This window comes from Oncorhynchus masou, chromosome 3 (genome assembly GCF_036934945.1).
Source record: "Oncorhynchus masou masou isolate Uvic2021 chromosome 3, UVic_Omas_1.1, whole genome shotgun sequence".
Taxonomy (NCBI): domain Eukaryota; kingdom Metazoa; phylum Chordata; class Actinopteri; order Salmoniformes; family Salmonidae; genus Oncorhynchus; species Oncorhynchus masou.
Genome location: NC_088214.1, coordinates 34,537,264 through 34,560,527, shown reverse-complemented (window position 1 = coordinate 34,560,527; position 23,264 = coordinate 34,537,264). Strand labels below are relative to the sequence as shown.

Here is a 23,264-nt window from a genome sequence, read left to right as displayed (position 1 = left end):
CGTCTGGATAAATGTTCACTGTTTCAAGTGTAATGCTTACTCAGGGAGAGAAAGGTGTACATTCACGCGCAGAGCGCGGGAGGTGGTTATTTTGCATTCGCAGAAGGCGGGATTCGTGGTCACAGGCAGGCAATACACAGGTTGGAAAACAGGCAGTGAATCAAAACTAGGACTGAAGGCTATAACTGGTTCTCACAAACCAGCTAGGAAAAGGCTTAGTAGAGTCAAAAATAACAATACCTCACAAAGGCACAAACAGAATGAACTGAACTAAATAAGGAGCTGATGAGACCAGGTGAGTAATTAACACTGGTGAAATCAATGAGCAAAAATTAAAGACAGGGCTACATTTAAGAACACAGCGAAACAGAACACAAGGTTGACTAAGAAAATAAATACAGAACCTTACATCAACAGCCTTAAAAATACATGGAGATTTATTTGAAATTCCAACATGCTTTCGTATAATGTTTGTATCTTCTTTTTTTTTACCCGATGCTGAAATACGATAAAATAGCGTATTATTACGCATTAACAGTCGTGCATAATTGCAACTTGTCTAAAACAAAGCATTGTCTAATAATGTTTATGAACATGTATCATTTTCTAACAAACGGGATAGTTCATACTGCCAAACACACGTCAAATGCTGGAAAACACCTATGCGTATCACCATGCAAGGATACGGTTAAGTAATTCACCCACATTGACAGTACACACACTTGTATAACCGTTTAGATAACAGCCAGCCGTTTGAGCCCCTGTGAACCAACCACTGACGCCGCTCCATTCATTTTCCAGTCTTTTGTAGTGATTCGACCACTCCGTGTTCCGCAGGTTATGGCGATGACGTACTTATATAAAGAGACTGCCGTCGTTTTTCACCAATGGTCGCGGGTCTCGGGCTGTTTCCATATTCTTGCCCTGGAAAAAACAATTATCTAAGCCAAGGACCTCATGGTATAGGGTGGGGCTAACTGGTGCTAAGGGCGGAGCTCAAAATAACGTTACTGCAAAGAGGTCTATAAGAAAACGAATTAGACGGAGACAAATGCATTGTGTTAAACAAAAGCCTGTTGGCATTTTGCACTGCTCCAGCAAGATACAACTATTCCTTTTGAAAACCAACATAAGTCTTTGGAATCAAAGAAAAGAGACGAGGAACTACTTTAACTGACAGGTTGGTGAATTTGCCATGGCTTTGTTGACTCCTACATAGTTTGGTGTTTGCGTGTGCGTTATGGAACGATGCTGTATAACGCATTGGATCATATTCACTATAATGTGACTAGATCTTGATTTTTCTACTGTATAGCAAAAGCCTAAATCTTCGAAACTCTGTGGTGGGAGCATATATACATCTTTATTATAACACGGTTTGGTGGGTTTTTACCGAGCTTTGAAATGGTTTAAAAGGAGCCTGTCTGAACGTTGCATTGCATAACTGTGTCAGTGTGCGGTTCATAATAGGTCAGTAGTCTTCGGTCAGCCCGGCCCACATGACAAGCAGTGTTTGTTTTAACGATCCTATGCGGTCATGTCTAGATTGATTACAGCTTGTCCAATTGACGTCAAAAGTTGAATTTTTGCAAACCCTTTTCCTAACATGCTACGTTACTTATCCTTACCTGCTGCGTAAGTTGTCATAACCTGCTACGAAAAGTCAATTTTGACAAAAGCTATATTCTTATCATTTTTCTGCCTGTGCCATAGACATAGAAACAATGATGCAGTCATTGCATGAGTCAGATCTGTCAAACTGCTTAGTGTATTGAAAGGGGAGTCTATTGCGGTGGTTACTGTCATTGAAACGTTTTTAGAAAAAGAGGATGAACTGAGCAAGCGGCTGTTTTCATTGTATCAAGTCAGGCAGTTGCTGGGTGCCTTGCGGTGCTGTTTTATAACACATTCGTTACATAAAAAAAAGCCCAGCACGTGGAACTGGTGTTGTTTCCTCCAATAGTCATCTTATAACAGGGCCGTTATGCCTTTCTCTAGTGATGCTGAGGTGAAGTTGATTTGCCTTGCTTTATTTACTATTGCCATGAAGACTTAGCCTGCTGCACATGACCATGCGGATGTCAATGTAGCAGTGGGCTATGGTAGTCCTCAAAGATCCATTGTTGTGTTTCCAATGTATTGCAATGACTTGTTAAAATGGGAGCATCACTTGACCTTTTGCCAGATTGTTAACACACTGTTATTGTTAGAGTAATAACAATTAATGTAATTATTCAGCTGCAGGCATGACACAACGATTTGAATTAACTGTTGTGAAAATAAACTTTTCGTTTTTGTCATTCATTATACTGTCTGTCAAATACTCAAACTAGATCATTTCATAATCAAGCTGCATCCGACATGACACTCCTATCTTCAATCTGACAAAGAATGCATCTGTAAAGAGAGGCATCAACCATTACCATTTATATACAATGACAGGTCACATGCTCCCGTTAACTCTTCCTTCACCATAAGGTTGCGTTAGAACACATTACATGTAACCTGATACCCATTGCTAGTTCTCAGAGCGAGAGATGAGCTGGGTAGAGCTTCTTTCACTTTGTGCTGTGCAGTTTTGTGGCGGCATCTTTTAAAACACATGCTTCGGCCAGGAGTTTTCCAATGGGACACGACCAGGGGGGAAACTCTGGGGCCCTGTGAAGATCGAGGGCCCTGAGTAGTTCTTGCATGGTCAGAAAATCAAACTCCTGGTCTTAGCTATTAGCCTACTGCTGTATATCTGGCCTAGTACTAATATGGACTGTACTAAATACCTTCATTTAATTTAGTCATGTAGAGCTAAATGCTGCTGTGTCTACATTTGGAAATGTCACTTCAGCCCTCAGCTCACCTGTTTATTTTGTATTAGATATTAGATATGATGTATACATAATCTCATCTAGGTAGCCTAGTGGTTAGAGCATTGGACTACTAACCAAAAGGTTGCAAGATCGAATCCCCGAGTTGACAAGGTACAAATCTGTTGTTCTGCCCCTGAATAAAGCAGGTAACCCACTGTTCCTAGGCCGTCAGTGAAAATAAGAAATTGTTCTTAACTGACTTGCCTGGTTAAATAAAATGTATGTGAAAGGCATGCAGTAAACCCATATTAGGCCACTATTATAGATCACATGTGAACAGTGCGTCCTTCCTGCTAGTTTTCCCTACTTCTGCTTCACAATACTCAGTATTCTACATGATGGTTCTCCAAGAAGAACATTCTAACTTGAATATTCAGTGGCAACACTTAACATCGCATAAGTATAATTTATTTGTTACTAAATGGTTATAATACTTACCAGTGTTTCATTCTGTTTCCATGAATATTCAAATTATGGAGTGCACCAGTGGAAATGATTGAGTAAGTACATTTGTTATTTAATACCTTATAACAGGGATATTGCATAACTCATGTAAATTTAGCAGGTACTACTAGTGTAGCATCGTAAAACTGCTGCTTAAATATACTAAACAAAAATAGTAACACATGTAAAATATTGTTCCCATGTTTCATGAGATTAAATAAAAGATCCCATAAATTTTCCACACGCACAAAAAGCTTATTTCTCTCATATTTTGTGCACACAATTGTTTACTTTCCTGTAAGTGAGCATTTACCATTTGCCACGATAATCCATCCACCTGACAGGTGTGTCATATCAAGACCCTGATTAAACATCATGATCATTACACAGGTGCACCTTGTGCTGGGGACAGTAAAAGGCCACTTTAAAATGTGCAGTTTTGTCATACAACACCATGCCACAGATGTCTCAAGTTTTGAAGAAGTGTGCAATTGGCATAACTGCAGGAATGTCCACCAGAGCTGTTGCCAGAAAATTTAATGTTCATTTCTCTACCATAAGCCACCTCAAGTTGTTTTAGAGAATTTGGCAGTATGTCCAACCACAGACCAAGTGTAACCACGCCAGCCCAGGACCTCCACATCGTGCGCAACAGCTGATGAAACTGTGGGTTTGCACAACCGAAGAATTAATGCACAAACTGATAGAAACCGTCTCATGGAAGCTCATCTATGTGCTCGTTGTCTTCACCGGGATCTTGACCTGACTGCATTTTGGCGACATAACCGACTTCAGTGGGCAAATGCTCACCTTCGATGGCCACTTGCGAACCACATTGTTTTATACTTTTGTTCAGTGTAGATAGCAGAATCCCATGTCACTGTTAGCCTTGCAAAGAGGGCCTGAGGGAAGGACCATTGTCCTTGAGGAGAACACCGGAAACCCATAACGTCTCTCTTTCCTTCCTGTTCAAGTTCCACTTGATAATGTTGTCACTCGACACAATGTCCCACACCCAAGGCGCAGGACAGAGTTTAGTTTTTTTTAGCGAAGGGAAGTAGCTAAGAAAGATGCTAAAGGCTGTGAGATGACACAGTAATCAAATCCAATTTTATTTGTCACTTACACATGGTTAGCAGATGTTAATGCGAGTGTAGCGAAATGCTTGTGCTTCTAGTTCCGACATTGCAGTGATAACCAACGAGTAATCTAACCTAACAATTTCACAACAACTACCTTTCCACTTGTGTGTATAAGGGATGAAGAATATGTACATAAAGATATATGAATGAGTGATGGTACAGAATGGCATAGGCAAGATGCAGTAGATTGTATCGAGTACAGTATATACATGAGATGAGTAATGTAGGGTATGTAAACATATTAAGTGGCATTGTTTAAACTGGCTAGTGATACATGTATTACATAAAGATGGCAATATGCAGTAGATGGTATAGAGTACATATGAGTACATATACATATTGTCACGTTCTGACCTTAGTTAATTTATTATGTCTTTGTTTTAGTATGGTCAGGGCGTGAGTTGGGTGGGTTGTCTATGTTAGTTTTTCTATGATTTGCTATTTCTGTGTTTGGCCTGGTATGGTTCTCAATCAGAAGCAGCTGTCAATCATTGTCCCTGATTGAGAACCATATTTAGGTAGCCTGTTTTCTATTGTGTTTCGTGGGTGATTGTTTTCTGTTTTGTGTCATCACTAGACAGGACTGTTTCGTTTGTTCATTCTTCCTAGTTGTTATTGTGTTTAGTGTTCAGTTTTGATTATATTAGAAATCATGAACACTTACCACGCTGCACCTTGGTCCTCACCTTCTTCCACCGACGACGGCCGTTACACATATGTGATGAGTAATGCAGGGTATATAAACATTATATTAAGTGGCATTGTTTAAAGTGGATAGTGCTACATTTTGTACATTTTTCCATTATTAAAGTGGCTGGAGTAAAAGATATTGTGAAGAAAATAGGTCTGAGTGTTGGGTATTTCAGTAAATATACAACCTTGTTCTATAACAATTGTCCTATGATGACAACAGCACTTGTCCTGTTCCCAGCACCGAGGAATTGAATCCAGTATGTTTAATTGACTTTTAATCCAATACCATTAAGTTATGCTGAGGTGTATTTGAGTATTCAAATTAGAAGTCAGATAATGAGTCCTGAATAGCTGCTGTGTAATGCTTTCTGTTACATAACTAATAGCCGGTTAAAGTCAGTCGTTAAATTACTTGACATCTCATAGACTCCTGGCTGGCAACGTGCCCATTCCTCCACAGAGGAGGAGCAGCCGCTTCGACTACTACCTGTTTGAGCTGGTCTCTGCAATAACAGACAGACGGTCCATAGTGAATTCATGCCAGTCTCTCTCTGGGTCACTAGGTTATTCTGGCTCTCTGCCAGGTCAATTACAGCTAGGGAAGTGTGGTGCGGGAAGGTATGTGGACTTTAGTGCAGCGAATAGGTACTTTTCAATCACGGGCCATGCCAACAGCTAAGGACCAGGTCAGGTGGTGTAACAAGATGAGATGATAGGCCAGTTAGCTCTTTTAGGTTTACTGCATGGTGCCCTTGATGTCTCCGTAACAGGTTCCTTAACGGGGAAATAAATGCAATCGATACAAAATAAGAAGTTTTCAAGATAAACTGAATACACAAGGAACATACTAAATGGTCGGGCCCTGATTTTTGTAGTTGCTCAGGTTATACAGGACAGTCACACTCAACATCCAGTCCATGACTGTTCTTCCTAATAGTTTGCTGACTTAGATTTAGATGTATAAAAAAAAATGCAATATGGCATTTACATAAGTATTCAGACCCTTTACTCAGCACTTTGTTGAAGCACCTTTGGCAGCAATTACAGCCTCAAGGCTTCTTGGGTATGATGCTACAAGGACTCAAGGACATTCAGACTTATCTAGAAGCCACTCCTGCATTGTCTTGGCTGTGCTTAGGGTCGTTGTTCTGTTGGCAGGTGAACCTTCGACCTAGTCTGAGGTCCTGAGTGCTCTGGAGTAGGTTTTCATCAAGGATCTCTCTGTACTTTGCTCCGTTCATCTTTGCCTCGATCCTGACTAGTGTCCCAGTCCCTGCCAGTGAAAAACATCCCGACAGCATGATGCTGCCACCATAATGCTTCACCGTAGGGATGGTGCCAGGTTTTCTCCAGAAGTAATGCTTGGCATTCAGGCCAAAGAGTTCAATCTTGGTTTCATCAAACCAGAGAATCTTGTTTCTCATGGCTGAAAGTCTTGTGCCTTTTACTGAGGAATGGCTTCCATCTGGCCACTCTACAATAAAGGCCTGATTAGTGGAGTGCTAAAGAGCTGGTTGTCCTTCTGGAAGGTTCTCCCATCTCCACAGAGGAACTCTGAAGCACTGACAGAGTGACCATTGGGTTCTTTGTCACCTCCTTGCCCCCTTCTCCCCCGATTGCTCCGGGCGGCCATTTCTAGAAAGAGTCTTGGTGGTTCCAAACTTCTTCCTTTTAAGAATGATGGAGGCTTCTGTATTCTAGGGATTCTTCAACGCTGCAGACATTTCGGCACAATCCTGTCTCGGAGCTCTATGGACAATTCCTTCGACCTCATGGCTTAGTTTTTGCTCTGACATGCACTGTCAACTGTGAGACCTTACATAGACAAGTGTGTGCCTTTCCAAATCATGTCCAATCAATTTAATTTACCACAGGTAGACTCCAATCAAGTTGTAGAAATATCTCAAAGAATGATCAATGGAAACAGGATGACCCTGAGCTCATTTTAGTGTATTCTAGCAAAGAGTCTGAAAACTTATGTAAATAAGGTAACTGTTTTTTATTTTAAATACATTTGCCAACAATTCAAAAACCTGTTTTCGCTTTGTCGTTATGGGGTATTGTGTGTAGATTGAGGAGGAAAAAATATTTGATCCATTTTAGAATAAGGCTGTAACGTAACAAAATATGGAAAAAGTCAAGGTGTCTGAATACTTTCCGAATGCTCTGTACACTGAGCTGGGCTGACTCTAGCACTGTCTAGACAAGATAAAGCTTCAACCTTTGAAGGGGACTTAGCCCCCCAGAGATGGGAGAAAGGGCAGGCGGCGATCCCAGTAGGGAGCACTGTTGGGTGGATCCACTTTGATGCTGGCCTGGTCCTCACCTGGGTGGATTTCAAAGGTCATGTACCACAGCTTTGATGTCTAAAAAAAGCTAGCACTTTTGTGGGAAGGGCCGCAGACAGGGGCAAGTGTCACCTTTTTGGAGGGGTCTTGTCTGTGTTTTTTGTCTGACAGCTTCAAAGGGAAATCTACTGTATCTAATAATATTTTTGTTCCAGGGATTTATTTCATTTTACAAGGTTTTCCTAAAGGGTTTTATTATTGTTTGAAGTCATAACTGACCCTCTTTTTCCTCTCTTCATTTACAGAAAACTCTCGGCCTCTAATCCACCCATTCTCTTCAGCGTCTTGCAGATGATGGTGTGATTGGGTTTGGCTTCTTCCATTCTCTACCCAGCACATCTCTGGTTTCAAACCCTCAACACACCACACCTCCCTAATGTCAGAGGATTCAGACCCAGGGTGCAGCTCCATGCCCAGGGGGGCCTCCTCGTGCAGCTCCATGCCCAGGGGGGCCTCCTCGTGCAGCATCATGCCCAGGGGGGCCCCCTCGTGCAGCTCCACGGCCCAGCTCCATCGTATGAGCAGCTACGGCCAGGGTGGTCCAGACCTGGGTCTTGCCTCAGAGGGCAGTGACAGCATCCGACGTAAGAACGTCCGCTCACGTTCCCGCCACGACGACGTGGAGATGAAGAGCAGTGGATCCAGTGGGAGTGAGACCGAGTCACACGGCAACGAGAGCCATGGAAGCCATGGAAACGAGAGCCATGGCAACGAGAGTCATGGTAACGAGTCGACAGGTAGCTCCAACGGCAACAGCAAGGACTCCGCCCTCCTGGAGTCGTCTGGGAGTAGCAAGAGGTCAGTGGGGGGTGGGGTTTAAGTGGTTTGTGGGTGGGGTGGGGTTGGGTTATAGTAGATCACATTTCTTTATGGGTACCTTTTTACCATTCCTACGTTTTACCATTACTAAGTTTTACCAGTCCAGTCATAGGTCCTATTTCCTAAATCGATGGCAGCCCAGTAGAATATACAGTCGACCGTGTTAGTTGATCCGACAACGTACGTTATCACATATCCCACATATGCGTGTACAAAACCATGTGACCTCTGTGTGTCCCCGTTCTCTCCTTAGGACGTATGGTAAGTTGGCATCAATATGACTGTCACTAGCAGCACATTCTGAAGCTCTAGAGACCCATCCCTCTTTCTTCCCCTCTGTTGACACATGCTGGCCCACATCACTACTCTGAACCTCCACTTGTCCCGGCCTCAGAGAGTTGACATGCCCTAGATAATAGATGTATGGGATGCACAGCGGCGCCCTGTCTCTCACCCACCACTCACCTCTTTTCCTGTGGTGTCTTTTCCCGTGGTGCCCATGCAGCCTGCTCCATAGTGAAGTGAGGCCCTCACAGAGAGCAGTGAAAAGCCCATAGAAAGTAATGATGGACCCCAGTGAGAAACTAAAGAAGCTGCCAATGGAGTGGCTCCAATTAGAACCCTGAATGGCAGCACTTCATCCTGATGACACTCTGTCACCCCCTTTCTCTCCTTGTTCCTCAGCAACTGGGCTGAAATCACCTTGAACACTCTTTTCAGAGGAAGACACTGGAGCACATCTTGATTGTGTAAAATTGGGGATGAAAGCAAACCGTTATCAGGGTCATTCTTTGCTGAGATGTCTCAGTTCTTATCTGCCATATATGGTGAAGTTGTCCCCCGCTTCCTCCTTCCCGTCCACCTCCCACCTCTGTGACAACACAGTATGTTCCTATGGGCTCCACTTTAACAGTGAGGAGGCCTATTCTTATCATTAGGAGGCCTATACTATCATTAATAACCTCTATAATTCACCATTAACTTGCCACTCTAATGCCAAACCAATCTGTTGATCACAATAGCAGATGCCGTTGATACTATCAACAGCTCTTATGTAATTGAACTATTCGATATAATTAGATCTGTATTGGCGCTTAGAGAGGCTATTTCTGAAGCCGCTTTATATTCTCAGCTACTTAAGCTAGTTATTTAAACACACCTGAGTTATATACGAAGAGTTGGCTGCCTTAGGGGGCAGTTTATAGCCTTTGGATGTAGTAGCGCTCTCGCTAAGCCTGTAAGCTAATGCTCGTGGCCCAAAAACACACAATGGCTCCTACTTACTGCAAATTCTCACAAACACAATAAACGCACGTGGCATGGGCCACTCTGTGTCCCAAAGACACAATATGGCACCAATCTAAACACTTCTAAACATGCCATTCCACCTGCCCTCCTGGAGCAGGAAGTGAAAAGCCCTCCTTAACGTATAACCTCTTATAGACCGTCTATGAACCGTTTTAGACAGGAGAACAAACAGAGCTACATCACACATGCACAAAAGGCATAGCGTAGGATGGAAAAAGAGAACATGCTTGTTTACCCATTAAACTTGGCTATAAGAGTGGTCCGCCTATCCCATTTTAAATGCGTTTCTCGTTTCTCGAGACACTCCTACGAAAGTGCTCTGGTGTCCATGTACCATTGTAGCATTGCACTCTCTTGAACCCAAAGAGTAGAGAACTCCAAGCCATTGTAGCAGCTGTGCAAATAAATTAACTCATTAATTTCATGCAAAACTCAAGACTTTGTTTTGAAATGTAATTTCAGTGTTCAATGAATGTATTTCAATCGGATATTGTGAAAGAGAAACGTTTAGCCTGCAATGAACGCAATTCCCATGTTGTTGTCCAAGAGGAATAGCATTTGAATGAATGGCCTCAGTGTCATTTGAAAACAAAAACGATATGATTGAAAGTAGACCTTTTCTTGTTAACCTCAGTCAAGGCTACCTTTCAAGAAAAAGACATTGTAGCTGAAACATCAACAATAACAAGCCTACTTTCAGTCCCTTTATTGTTTCTCAAAAGTATACAGCTCGGTAGAAGACTTGTTACAGTGTAGCTTCGGCTTGCAACAATGTAATTCTCGTGGTGTGAAACAATTCTCTAATAGAAATGTGTTATTAATAATCTCTCTTGCTTGTCGCTCTAACTCCCACAGCCCCTCTCCTCCCAGTAGTTCCAATGCCTTCAGCCTGCTGAGTTCTGAGCAGCACAACCCCTCCACCAGCGGCTGCAGTAGTGAGGAGTCCGCTAAGACCAAGACCCAGAAGGAGCTACTCAGGACCGCCAAGCAGCTCAGACATCTCCTGCCTGCTGACAAGAGGAACAAAGGCAACAAGTCCAGCTCCCTAAACACCCTGAAATACGCACTGCGCTGCGTCAAACAGGTGGAAGGTAAGAGACAACCAAACCGCACATCATTCTGGGTGGTAGTCCTGAACATATGAGAAGATTAGGAATTTAGCATCATTACATTATAGTTGATTGTATTAGGAATGTGTCTTAAAAGTCCAACAAGGAAACCAATGTGTGTTTGTGTTGTGTTTCAGCCAATGAGGAGTACTACCAGCTGCTGATGACCAATGAGAGTCAGCCATCAGGCCTGGAAGTGTCCTCTTACACCATCGAGGAGATAGACAGCATCACCTCAGAGTACACCCTCAAAAACAATGTAAATTCCTTAGTAGTACAGTATTACTTCTGAATACACACCATTTTTTTTCTTTGAATACATCCTCAAAAACAAATGGAACCCAACAGTAATGCTTAGTTAACACTATAACAGCCACGAGTTTATGCCTACCACATCCATGCCATCCGTCCCGATTTGACATGGAGTCTGACCAACAACAGATCAGATATCCCAGTGATGTAATAACGTATGAGTAATCCAAACTTGCAGCTGTCCGTGTACTGTATATGCCAGTTTCTCACATGTGCCTCTCTGTCCCTCCAGGACACCTTTGCTGTAGCTGTATCTCTGATCACGGGAAATATCGTCTACATCTCAGACCAGGCCGCCTCCATCCTCAACTGTAAACGGGGCATCTTCAAGGATGCCAAGTTTGTGGAGTTCTTGACTCCCCAGGACGTTAGTGTTTTCTACAGCTTCACCACACGCTACCGCCTGCCCTCCTGGAGCATGTGCACCGGAGCAGGTAATGACCCCTCTACGAGCGCGTATATCCACTTATAGACAATCTAAACACTTCTAAACATGCCATACCACCTGCCCTCCTGGAGCAGGTAGCGAAAACCCCTCCTTAACTTAGAACCTCTTATAGACTGTTTTAGACAGGAGAACAACAGAGCTACATCACACATGCACTAAAGGCATATGGTAGGATGGAAAAAGAGAACATGCTTGTTTACCCATTAAACCTGGCTATAAGAGTGTTCCGCCTGTCCCATTTTAAATATATAGCGCTTCTCGAGACACTCTTCAGTCAAATCCCATGTAGTTATAATGATCAGGAAAGTCATCCATTTCAAACAGCACAAGCAAAGCCGTTGCTAGTAAAACATGAATGTACCTGTCTAAGAGTCTAGTCGTCCCCACCCTAATCAAATCAATTACAGATTCCTATGAAACCAGTCAATACAGGGGGTTAACCAGAGCTTGGAAAACATACATAGTGTATGCATTGAAGCAAGGGCACCAGATAAGACACCGATCTTCTCTCCTACTCTAAATTGAGTGTATCTTTGTTCTGTATTCATCTTGTAAATTTCTCTGAATAGCTGTGTTGTTGAAAGCTGATGTGACTCGTGAAATAGTATCTCAGTTGAATGAAGAGGGTCGACATTGAGCCAATAAAGTGGACAGATTTTGAATTAAAACCATTTTCATCCTCCCCCTCATCCCCTTTCAGAGTCATCCCGGTCGGACTGCATGCAGGAAAAATCGTTCTTCTGTCGGATCAGGTGTGTGTGTGTGTGGCTGCGTCCGTGAGTCAGCTGCTCTCCATGTTTCTATTCATTCCCTCTTTCCAGTTTAAATTAGTTTGATTCTCGGCTGGTTTCATAAACCGGAAGCTCTCGCTCTTTTCTCTGACACACACGTACACATTTACATGCACACACACACACACTATTCACAGTTGCCATTAAAGTAGATTTACAGCTCAACTCTGCCCCCAAGAGGCAGAAAAACACCCAAGCAGCAACTCAATCTGTGAAATAGATGCTAATGAAGTGAGTCACTGACACAGCTGACAATCATAAGGACACTATATTTTCATGGTTTTGTTGCTGCTTTAGTGACTTGCTGACTTTGTCCTCTCTCTCCTGTGTTCTGTAGTGGTGGTAAGGAGTGTGAGGGGGACCTGCAGTACTACCCATTCTGTATGACCCCCTACCTGATGAAGGTGCAGGATAAGGTCCATTCTGAGGACCAGTTCTGCTGCCTCCTACTGGCTGAGAAGGTGCACTCCGGATACGAGGGTAAGGACCAATGATAATGCCTTCACAATGCCGGAGTCGTGACTGTTTGAATACCTTTGAAACTGCATCCTCAGTAGTGTATATTCGTGAAATAGGTATATGTGAAATATAGTGTGTGGGAACAGTAGTGTTTTCATTTTGCCTACAGCTCCCAGAATCCCTAGTGACAAGCGCATCTTCACCACCACACACACTCCTAGCTGTGTGTTCCAGGATGTGGATGAGAGGTGAGACACATTTGCACTTTTTTTCCCATACACTTTTGTTTTTATCCGACAGAAGAGTACAGTGCTTTTATGAAACCTATAGGCTGACTCAAAGTTGTTTTTTGCCTTTCAGAGCTGTTCCACTTCTTGGGTACTTCCCCCAGGATCTGATTGGCACCCCTGTCCTTCTTCTCATGCATCCCGATGACAGGCCTGTCATGTTGGCCATTCACAAGAAGAGTAAGAGAAACTAGAACACACTTTCTAACATACTACTTAATTAACGTAGTGCTATTCTATCTCTGGACTGCATACAACACACTGTATGACCCTTTAATAATAGAATATATTCCATTTTAGCTTTACTCCGTCTTTTGCTGACATCTATGTCCTCTCTCCTACCCATAGTCCTTCAGTACGCTGGCCAGCCGTTCGACCACTCCCCCATCAGGTTCTGCACGCGGAACGGAGAGTACGTCATCGTCGACACCAGCTGGTCCAGCTTCGTCAACCCCTGGAGCCGCAAGGTCTCCTTCGTTATCGGGAGGCACAAAGTCCGCATGTGAGTGTCTGCCCAGCACAATGTTTTCTATCTTGACACTACTCTCTGCCCAGCACTATTTTGTGTTATCTTGGCACAATTGTTTTGGAAATAGACAGAAAAAAAATCTCTAATATAAGAGGCCTGTATGACTGAATAAGGATAATGTAGTTGTTCCCACTTCTAGAGGCCCGGTGAATGAGGATGTGTTTGTGTCCCCGCTCCCTGCCCTCATGGAGACTATGGACTCTGAAGTCCAGGAGATCACTGAGCAGATCCACAGATTGCTACTACAGCCGGTGCACAACACTAGCTCCAGTGGTTACGGTAGTGTGGAAAGCAACGACCACCTTGCAGCATCTCAGGTGATGACCAGCGAAGGCAGGACACACATCGAGGAGGAGGGGGAGAGCAGCTGGGCCAAACCTGTAAGTACCCTCTCTGTCACACTCTTTTCCCTGTCTTATCACTCGCTTTCACTCTCTCTTTTACCTCTCTCTCTTTCCGTGATAGTGAACATGTCTCTTCTCTCCTCCCCAGCAGAGGTCATTCCAGGAGATCTGTAAAGGTATCCACCTCCAGAAGAGTCAGGAACAGCAGATCTACCAAGCCTCCTCCTCAGCCATGCCTGAGACCAAGAAGAGCCCTGGCAGTAAGTCAAACAAGCACAGAAATATTTACAGTCTGCAGGAAGCATAGAGATATGTTCGCATGTGAACTGGGGAGTGTACATGTGTGTGGATGTACAGATATGAATGCACTTCTGTGTGTTGGAAGAGATGAAGAAAACACACATATCCATGGGTGTAGTTTGGCGTATACAGAACGTACAAATCCATGCCCATCCCAGTCTTGACACACTCCCTTTTCCCCAGCAGAGTTCCTCCAGAAGAGTCCAGCAGGGGTGCGTTCCAAGGAATCTGCAGCCCCTGTGAATTGGAGGGACAGTGGGGTCAGTGCTGGGGTCAGTGGGCTGAGCCTCGAGGACAGCAGCAGCAGGACTGCAGTACAGGAGGAGCAGCTGGCCTTCAACGAACAGACGGTCTACTCCTACCAACAGATCAGCTGTCTGGACAGTGTCATCAGGTCAGAACAACTACTAACTAGTCACCTATTCATCTTGCTAATCACGTATCTGTACATCTCTCTGGCCATCTAGCCTATTTATAGTCTTGGGTCTTTTGTCTATTCATCTAGTTGTCCTGTTATGGGCTTTGTTTCTGGGTAGATAGATGGAAAGGAGACTACATACGGAATAAGTAACACTTACTGCTACCCAATTACATGGTAGTAGTTACATCATGGGCTATTGTTTTTGATGAAGATATAAAGTTAATCAGTCTTTCATCCTTCTGTGTGCATCTCTCTCCCTCTCTGGGCAGATATCTAGAGGGCTGTAATGTTCCCATCACTATGAAGAGGAGGTGCCACTCTTCTGACAACACTATGTCCTCAGATGAGGACAAGCAGAAAGGAGGGGATAATCCCATGCAATTATCTGAAGGTACGTTCTACCACTGGTCGTAATCTATTTTTACTTTATCACTCCATTAATAAAAGATGTTCAACAATTGACTTCGGTATTATTGCTACAGTATGATGTTTAATGTATCCTATATTGCAAGTGAACTCTTCTACACCACTATTTTTTTACCAGTCGGAATTAGAATGCAAGGTAGTGAGTGAGAGAACACAGATGGACCGCACGTTAAATTAGAAAGCAAATCTATTTTTCTCACGTCTACACGAAGTATTGCTAGTAAAATGATCCGAGAAATTGCCAGAAAATAAACTTGTTTGTGCATTGTTACGTCTGGATTTGTGACGTGTTGATAATGGATTGTTACTTTAAACAACAATACTGCCAGTGCCAAAAATACATATTTGAAAACAATATTGTTATACCTACTTGTGTTGAATATAAACGCAACATGTAAAGTGTTGGCCCCATGTTTCATGAAATAAACGATCACAGAAATGTTCCATATGCACAAAAAGCTTATCTCTCTCAACATTGTTTTAGAGAATTTGACAACAAGTCCAACTAGCCTCACAACTGCAGACCACGTGTATGGTGTCGTGTGGGCGAGTGGTTTGCTGATGTCAACGTTGTGAACAGAGTGCCCCGTAGCATAAGCTACAGATAACGAACACAAATGTATTTTATCGATGGCAATTTGAATGCACAGAGATACCGTGACAAGATTCTGAGGCCCACTGTGTCATTCATCCTCTGCCATTACCTCATGTTTCAGCATGATAATGCACAGCCCCATGTCACAAGGATCTGTACACTATTCCTGGAAGCTGAAAATGTCCCATTTATTCCATGGCCTGCACACGCCCAACGGGTGACATGTCTGGTGAATGTTTTGAGATGCTCTGGATCGACGTGTACGACAGTGTGTTCCAGTTCCCGCTAATATCCAGCAACTCCGCACAGCCATTGAAGAGGAGTGGGACAACTTTTCACAGGCCACAATAAACAGCACCATCAGCTCTTTGCATGAGGCAAATGGAGGTCAATCCACATACTGACTGGTTTTCTTATCCACGCCCCTACTTTTTTTAAAAGGTATCTGTAACCAAACAGATGCATATCTGTACTCCCAGTCATGTGAAATCCATAGATTAGAGCCTAATTAATTAATTTCAACTGTCTGATTTCCTTATATGAACTGTAACTTAGTATAATCTTTTAAGTTTTTGCATGTTTCGTTTTATATTTTGTCCACTGTAGTTTAAAGACTCATTTATTTTTAAAGACTCATTGAGTTTAAATACTCATGTAGTTTAAAGACTCATTCAGTTGAAAGACTATCAGTGTCACCAAGGCTCTGTTGGACAGGTCACCAACTGAATCAGACACAGCCAAACTCTCTCTTTTGTCTATCTCTCTATAATCTGCATTTATGGGACTTTACATGTGACTCTCCAAGTCACCCTCCCTCAGTCTCTCCCTGTCACCCTGGCAGACCCTGCACTGTTTAAGCATCAGCCTGGTCTAACCCCTGTGCATGACGTCATCGCAGACATAACGACAGACGCCGGGGCAGTGGGCTCCTCCCTGGCGGCCCTCGCTGGGCCACCGTGCGGCAAACCCGAGAGCGTGGTGTCAGTAGCAAGCCAGTGTAGCTACAGCAGCACCGTCGTGCATGTAGGAGATAAGAAACTGCCGCCCGAGTCAGGTATACACTACGGGGACATTGACATGTCTCATTCTACTATTCTGTTCTACTCTTTTTGGTCTTCAGTTTGTGGTGGTGGGTTGTGTTTGGGAGTGGGGACTGTGTGGGTCCGTGCGTGCGTAGGTACATGGGTGTGCGTGCGTTGTATGGATGTAGCTTGATGTTGTGTAATGTATCAGATTTATTTTACAATATTCAGAGATTCACAGTCGTCTGGTTCCTCAAGACTATACCATGATGTATGTTATACCAAAGCTATGTGTCTAAATGCGCTGTGCATTATACCATTCTCTCTGCATCTCTGCTTCCCTGTAATGAATATCAATGTATATATGTTTATCAATGTTGCTAAGGGTATTACAGCGTCTCATCTCTGTATGTCTTGAGCGGTTGGGTGTTTTATGTATATGTTGTATTATTGTTTCTCTGTCTGTTTTTCCCTGTACAGAGATCATCGTAGATGTATCTGTGGCTCGGGTTGAGGTGGAGGGGGGCAGCCAGACTCCTGGGCCTCACCCCAATGCTGTTTCACCTCCCAGCCTGGAGAGGGAGCCCTATAAGAAGCTCGGTCTGACCAAACAGGTCCTAGTAGCCCACACCGTGAAGGAGGAGCAGACCTTCCTGTGTCGCTTCAGGGAACAGAGGGGAGTCCAGGCCTTCCAGGCCAACTGTTCCCAATACCTGGAGCGCCAGAAGGGACAGGGCACCGCTGATGGTACAGTAGCAAACATGTTCTACACACATTACAATACCACCTCAGTATAGGTCGTTAGACTTGGGCTAGTACAATTCAACACAGACACACACAGTACCTTAATAATGTTCTCATACACTCAACCTCTCACAGTCAAATACATAATGTAATCACACCCTCTTTTTCTCCCTTTCCCCTCACTGTCCCCTTCTCTAGTTCCGCCCGCTGTGCGCCCATGCACGCAGGCCGAGCCCGCTGCCCGTCGAAGTGGGCGCAACAAGACCAAGTCTAAGCGGGTGAAACAGAACGAGTCGTCCGACAGTTCCGTGTCTCATAGGAGAAGACAGCCGCAGTCCCGACCTCACCTCCTCAACCAGACCTCCTGGTCCCCTTCCAACACTTCCCAGTCCACTTTGCTGCCCCTGGCTTACCCCACCGTGGTGCCAGTCTACCCCCTCCAGGTCTACCCTGGGGCGGGCACCATGGCTGGCACCATGCCTACCCGCCCAGAGAATTCATTGGCAGGCTTTGGTGACTGCCAGGGCAACCAGGATCCCCAGTGCCCGCCACCAAACATCCAGCCCTCGCCCTTCTCTACTCCCATGGTGACCCCCGTGGTGGCTCTGGTTCTCCCCAGCTGCATGTTCCCTCAAATGGGAAGCGGGGCTCCAGGACAGCAGCCTTTCTACCAGGCCGAGAAAGCCGGCTACCCCTCTCAGTCACAGCCCTTCCACCCACAGACATCCCTCACCTTACCTGCTCATGTTCCTTTCCCAGCTCAGCCACAGGCCTTTCCCCTACTGACGGCCTTCCCGATCCCAGCCCAGCCTTTCTCATTCTCCATGCCCATGGAGGCTCCCAAGCCACCTGGGGAAACCACCCAGTCTCGCTGCTCCCCGCATGGGACCATGGCCGGCAGGGACCAAGCGTCCTCCCCTCCACTGGTCCAATCATGGTGCAGCTCGCCCCTGCAGCTGGAGGAGATGTGGTGCTCCCTGGAGAGACAGGACCGCATGGTGGTGGTGCCCTCCGTTGGCACACAAGGGAATAACACCGTCAACATGAAGGGAGGGAGCATGGTCTGCCAAGCCATGGAGAAGGTCAAGGAGTTTCAGCAGGTATGATACTCATTTTCAAGTCGTACGGGATACACATATGTGCAATCCAACAAAATTCTTACTTGCAGGTTCTTTCTCCACAACGCAAGAAAGAGTAAAAGATAAGAATACGAACATAAAGTAAATAGTTCAGTAGAATAATCATTTTTTTAGCATAAGTATAATACAGGAAGGCACAATTTATAGTCCAATATTTACATGTGTATTGGGGATGTGTGGATTGGGGGGCAAATGTTTAAATTGTTCAGTATTTAGTAAAAATAATTAGTGGCAGCAGTAGGTGTGTGTGTGAGTGTTTATCTGTGTGGGTGTATATCTGTTCGGGTGTGAGTGTATAGTACCAGTCAAAAGTTTGTATTCTTCTTTATTTGGTGGGGGGGGGGGTCTTTATTTGTACTTTTTTTTTGGGGGGGGGGTTCTTCATTTGGACTATTCTGCATTTTTCTATATTACTTAATGAAGACATCAAACTATGAAATGCCACATGGAATCATGTAGTAACCACAAAAGTGTGGTAAACATGTCAAAATATATTTGAGATTCTTCAAAGTAGGTACCCTTTGCCTTGATGACAGCTTTGCACACTCTTGGCATTCTCTCAACCAGCTTAATGAGGTAGTCACCTGGAATGCATTTCAATTAACAGGTCTGCATTGTTAAAAGTTAATTTGTTTAATTTATTTTCTTCTTTATGTGCTTGAGCCAGCCAGTCAGTTGTGTTGTGACAAGATAGGGATGGTATACAGAAGATGGTATTTTACCAAATAGGGCTAATTCCATATTATGGCAAGAACAGCTCAAATAAGCAAAGAGAAACGACAGTCCATTATTACTTTAAGACATGAAGGTCAGTCAATTCGGAAAATAAAACATTTCTTCAAGTGTAGTCGCAAAAACCTTCAAGCGCTATGATGAAACTGGCTCTCATGAGGACTGCCACAGGAAAGAAAGACCCAGAGTTACCTCTGCTGAAGAGGATAAGTTCAATAGATTTCCCAGCCTCAGATTGCAACCAAAATAAATGCTTCAGAGTTCAAGTTACAGACACATCTCAACATCACCTGTTCAGAGGAGACTGTGAATCAGGCCTTCATGGTCGAATTGCTGCAAAGAAACCACTACTAAAGGACACCAATAAGAGGAAGAGACTTGCTTGGGCCAAGAAACACGAGCAAAGGACATTAGACTGGTATAAATCTGTCCAGATTTGAGATTTCTGGCTCCAACCTCCGTGTCTTTGTGAGATGCAGAGTAGGTGAACGGATGATCTCCACATGTGTGGTTCTCACCGTGAACCATGAAGGAGGAGGTGTGGGGGTGCTTTGCTGGTGACACTGTCAGTGATTTATTTAGAATTCAAGGCACTCTTAACCAGCATGGCTACCACAGCATTCTGCAGCGATACGCCAGTCCCACTAAGCGCAAACCAGATGGGATATCATTTGTTTTTCAACAGGACAATGACTCAACACATCTCCAGGCTGTTTAAGGGCTATTTGACAAAAAAGGAGAGTGATGGAACGAGGCATCAGATGACCTGGCCTGTCATCAACGCAAAGGGTGGCTACTTTGAAGAATCTCAAATATAAAATATATTTTGATTTGTTTAACACTTTTTTTTAGTTACTACATGATTCCATGTGTGTTATTTCATAGTTTTTATGTCTTCACCATTATTGTACAATGTAGAAAATAGTAAAAATAAAGAAACTTGATTGAGTAGGTGTGTCTAAACTTTTGACTGGTACTGTATACTTGTGTGTGAGTGTATATCTGTTTGGGTGGGTGTATATTTGTCTGAGTGCGTGTGTGCTAAAGTGCGGGGAGTCAGTAAAGGGGGTCAGTCCAGTTCAATTGTTGAGCAGTATGATAGCTTGTAGATAGAAATGGTCTGAGCCTTTTGATATCAGACCTCATGAGTTTGACCTTGTTCACTCTTTCTTCCTCTGCATCCTCTTGTTCTCCCTCCCTCCCTTTACCCCAGAGAGATTTAGTACAGGGGTCCTCCAACTCTCTCAGAAACAGCGTTAGTGTAAGGTTGTGGCATCAGTATTGAGTTTCACGAAAATGGCAGCAGAACTAGAAAAGTGTTGTTTTCAGACTGGAGGTGTTAGGCTAGGGTTAGGATGTGTAAAAAGCGACTTAACCCCAAAGTCATTCACAAATCAGTCCTATATTGTCTTCAGCTGGCAGGCAACTGGCACAGGCTGTAGATTTGTAAATTGTTATGAATATTTTAAGAAAGCTTTTACTGGGAGACAATGTTATAGTTTCACCAATTCATCTAGTTTATGCAAATTGTATCGAATCATTAAAAAGGTTTACAATTCCGACATCCTGTGTGAAGTAACTGTGCTGCCATGTCAAAGTGCAATAATCCAAAAGTCTCCTGACTAAAATGTTCCGTCTAAAACATTGTGTCTCCAACTACTATCATGGAATATAGTGTGCTCTGGGCTGAGGTGTTGCAGTGACGAGGTAGGATAACATCGCAACTCTCCACAAAATATAACTTACTGTAGTTACTGTAATACAGACCTCTGTCTATCCATCTCTCATAGTGGGACAATATCTTCTCTGGTTCAGGCTGTTGAAGAGCTCCAGACTGCTTTTCAGTCACTGCAGGCCTCCCTATATGGTCTCAAGCTGGTCTTGAATATACAAAACACTAAATTCATGACCTTACCTAGGTATTTGGTTGGATGACCAGTTGTCCTTTAAAGTTAATGTGGATAATCTTGTGACAAAGCTTGAATTGAAATTGGGTTTTTATTTTCGTAATAAGGCTTGCTTCCCATTTATGGCTAGAAAGAAGCTTGTTGCATGCAACCTCCTCCGTCTTACAGAGACTGGACTCTGTTTACCATGCAACCTCCTCCGTCTTACAGAGACTGGACTCTGTTTACCATGCAACCTCCTCCGTCTTACAGAGACTGGACTCTGTTTACCATGCAACCTCCTCCGTCTTACAGAGACTGCACTCTGTTTACCATGCAACCTCCTCCGTCTTACAGAGACTGCACTCTGTTTACCATGCAACCTCCTCCGTCTTACAGAGACTGGACTGTTTACCATGCAACCTCCTCCGTCTTACAGAGACTGGACTCTGTTTACCATGCAACCTCCTCCGTCTTACAGAGACTGGACTCTGTTTACCATGCAACCTCCTCCGTCTTACAGAGACTGCACTCTGTTTACCATGCAACCTCCTCCGTCTTACAGAGACTGCACTCTGTTTACCATGCAACCTGCTCCGTCTTACAGAGACTGCACTCTGTTTACCATGCAACCTCCTCCGTCTTACAGAGACTGCACTCTGTTTACCATGCAACCTGCTCCGTCTTACAGAGACTGCACTCTGTTTACCATGCAACCTGCTCCGTCTTACAGAGACTGCACTCTGTTTACCATGCAACCTCCTCCGTCTTACAGAGACTGGACTCTGTTTACCATGCAACCTCCTCCGTCTTACAGAGACTGCACTCTGTTTACCATACAACATGGACTCTGTTTACCATGCATCCTGCTCCGTCTTACAGAGACTGCACTCTGTTTACCATGCATCCTCCTCCGTCTTACAGAGACTGCACTCTGTCTACCATGCATCCTCCTCCGTCTTACAGAGACTGCACTCTGTCTACCATGCATCCTCCTCCGTCTTACAGAGACTGCACTCTGTTTACCATGCAACCTCCTCCGTCTTACAGAGACTGCACTCTGTTTACCATGCAACCTCCTCCGTCTTACAGAGACTGCACTCTGTTTACCATGCAACCTCCTCCGTCTTACAGAGACTGCACTCTGTTTACCATGCAACCTTGCGCTTTATTACAAATGCCAAGTCACTCACTCACCATTGTACCAAATGGTAGGTTGGACCTCACTTTATATGAGCATAAAGATACATTTGTATGTGTTCATCTACAAAGCCCTTTTTGGTAAACTCCCTCTTTATCTCTGCAGTCTGGTCTCCTTCACCAACAGCAGTTGCCATACCCGGTCTGCTCTGTGGTTGTGTCATACGGTGGGTAACTGGTGCAGTGAGATCAGGCGCAGGAAAGCAGAGGTGAGTGTACAAGGTATTTCATCCCATGACAGCACCAGTACACAGACAATATTTAAGGTGCGGAGAAATACTGGTCACTCGAAAATAACGGGCGTAAATACATAACCCGGCAATCAAGAACCGACATGAGCAATCAATAAACACGCACACTAACATGTGTGAAACAGAAGGTTAAATAATGAACATGTAATTGGGGAATAGAAACCAGGTGTGTAGAAGACAAAACAAATGGAAAATGAAAAGTGGATCGGCGATGGCTAAAAGACCGGTGACGTGGACCACCGAACGCCGCCCGAACAAGTAGAGGGACCGACTTCGGCGGAAGTCGTGAGAGGTTGCTACTTAAAGTCCCCAGGACATTCACAGTATGAGGCAAGACTGCCTTCTCTTCTTGTGCCCCAGACGCATGGAATAGTCTACAATTCATGCTTCATCTAGATATGTTAGTGCCACTGAATTAATTTAAAATATTGATGGGAGACTGTTACAGAGGATTGTAAATGCTTTTTTTTAGGCTGGATCACATTGTTGTATGTTTTAATTATGTAATGTATTGATTGTTGCTGACTTCTTGGCCAGGTCTAGGAGGAGACTCTGGGTCTCAATGGGCTTTTCCTGGTTAAATAAAGGTTAAATAAATATGACTGAGTCGCTTCTTAGACCTTGAGGGAGAAGTGAAAGAGGAGAGTCGCA

General features: G+C 44.0%; 1 protein-coding gene across 3 annotated transcripts in view; it reads left to right on the top strand.

Annotated features, from left to right (window-relative positions):
• The first annotated feature begins 723 nt into the window (after positions 1–723).
• Positions 724–23,264, top strand: part of per2 (period circadian clock 2) — a 28,106-nt gene continuing 5,565 nt past the window's right edge. For 2 of the 3 annotated variants that reach the window (XM_064938795.1, XM_064938778.1), the window contains exons 1-16: positions 724–1,180; positions 7,737–8,289; positions 10,474–10,709; positions 10,865–10,986; positions 11,272–11,473; positions 12,188–12,239; positions 12,616–12,758; positions 12,907–12,985; positions 13,098–13,204; positions 13,373–13,526; positions 13,693–13,933; positions 14,046–14,157; positions 14,384–14,591; positions 14,888–15,009; positions 17,142–17,408; positions 17,604–18,505. In XM_064938795.1, the coding sequence (XP_064794867.1) occupies positions 7,868–8,289; positions 10,474–10,709; positions 10,865–10,986; positions 11,272–11,473; positions 12,188–12,239; positions 12,616–12,758; positions 12,907–12,985; positions 13,098–13,204; positions 13,373–13,526; positions 13,693–13,933; positions 14,046–14,157; positions 14,384–14,591; positions 14,888–15,009; positions 17,142–17,408; positions 17,604–18,505 (3,369 nt within the window). In that variant the 5' untranslated portion in view covers positions 724–1,180; positions 7,737–7,867. The remainder of the gene's footprint in view (positions 1,181–7,736; positions 8,290–10,473; positions 10,710–10,864; positions 10,987–11,271; positions 11,474–12,187; positions 12,240–12,615; positions 12,759–12,906; positions 12,986–13,097; positions 13,205–13,372; positions 13,527–13,692; positions 13,934–14,045; positions 14,158–14,383; positions 14,592–14,887; positions 15,010–17,141; positions 17,409–17,603; positions 18,506–23,264) is intronic. The other variant, XM_064938786.1, reaches the window with a different exon arrangement.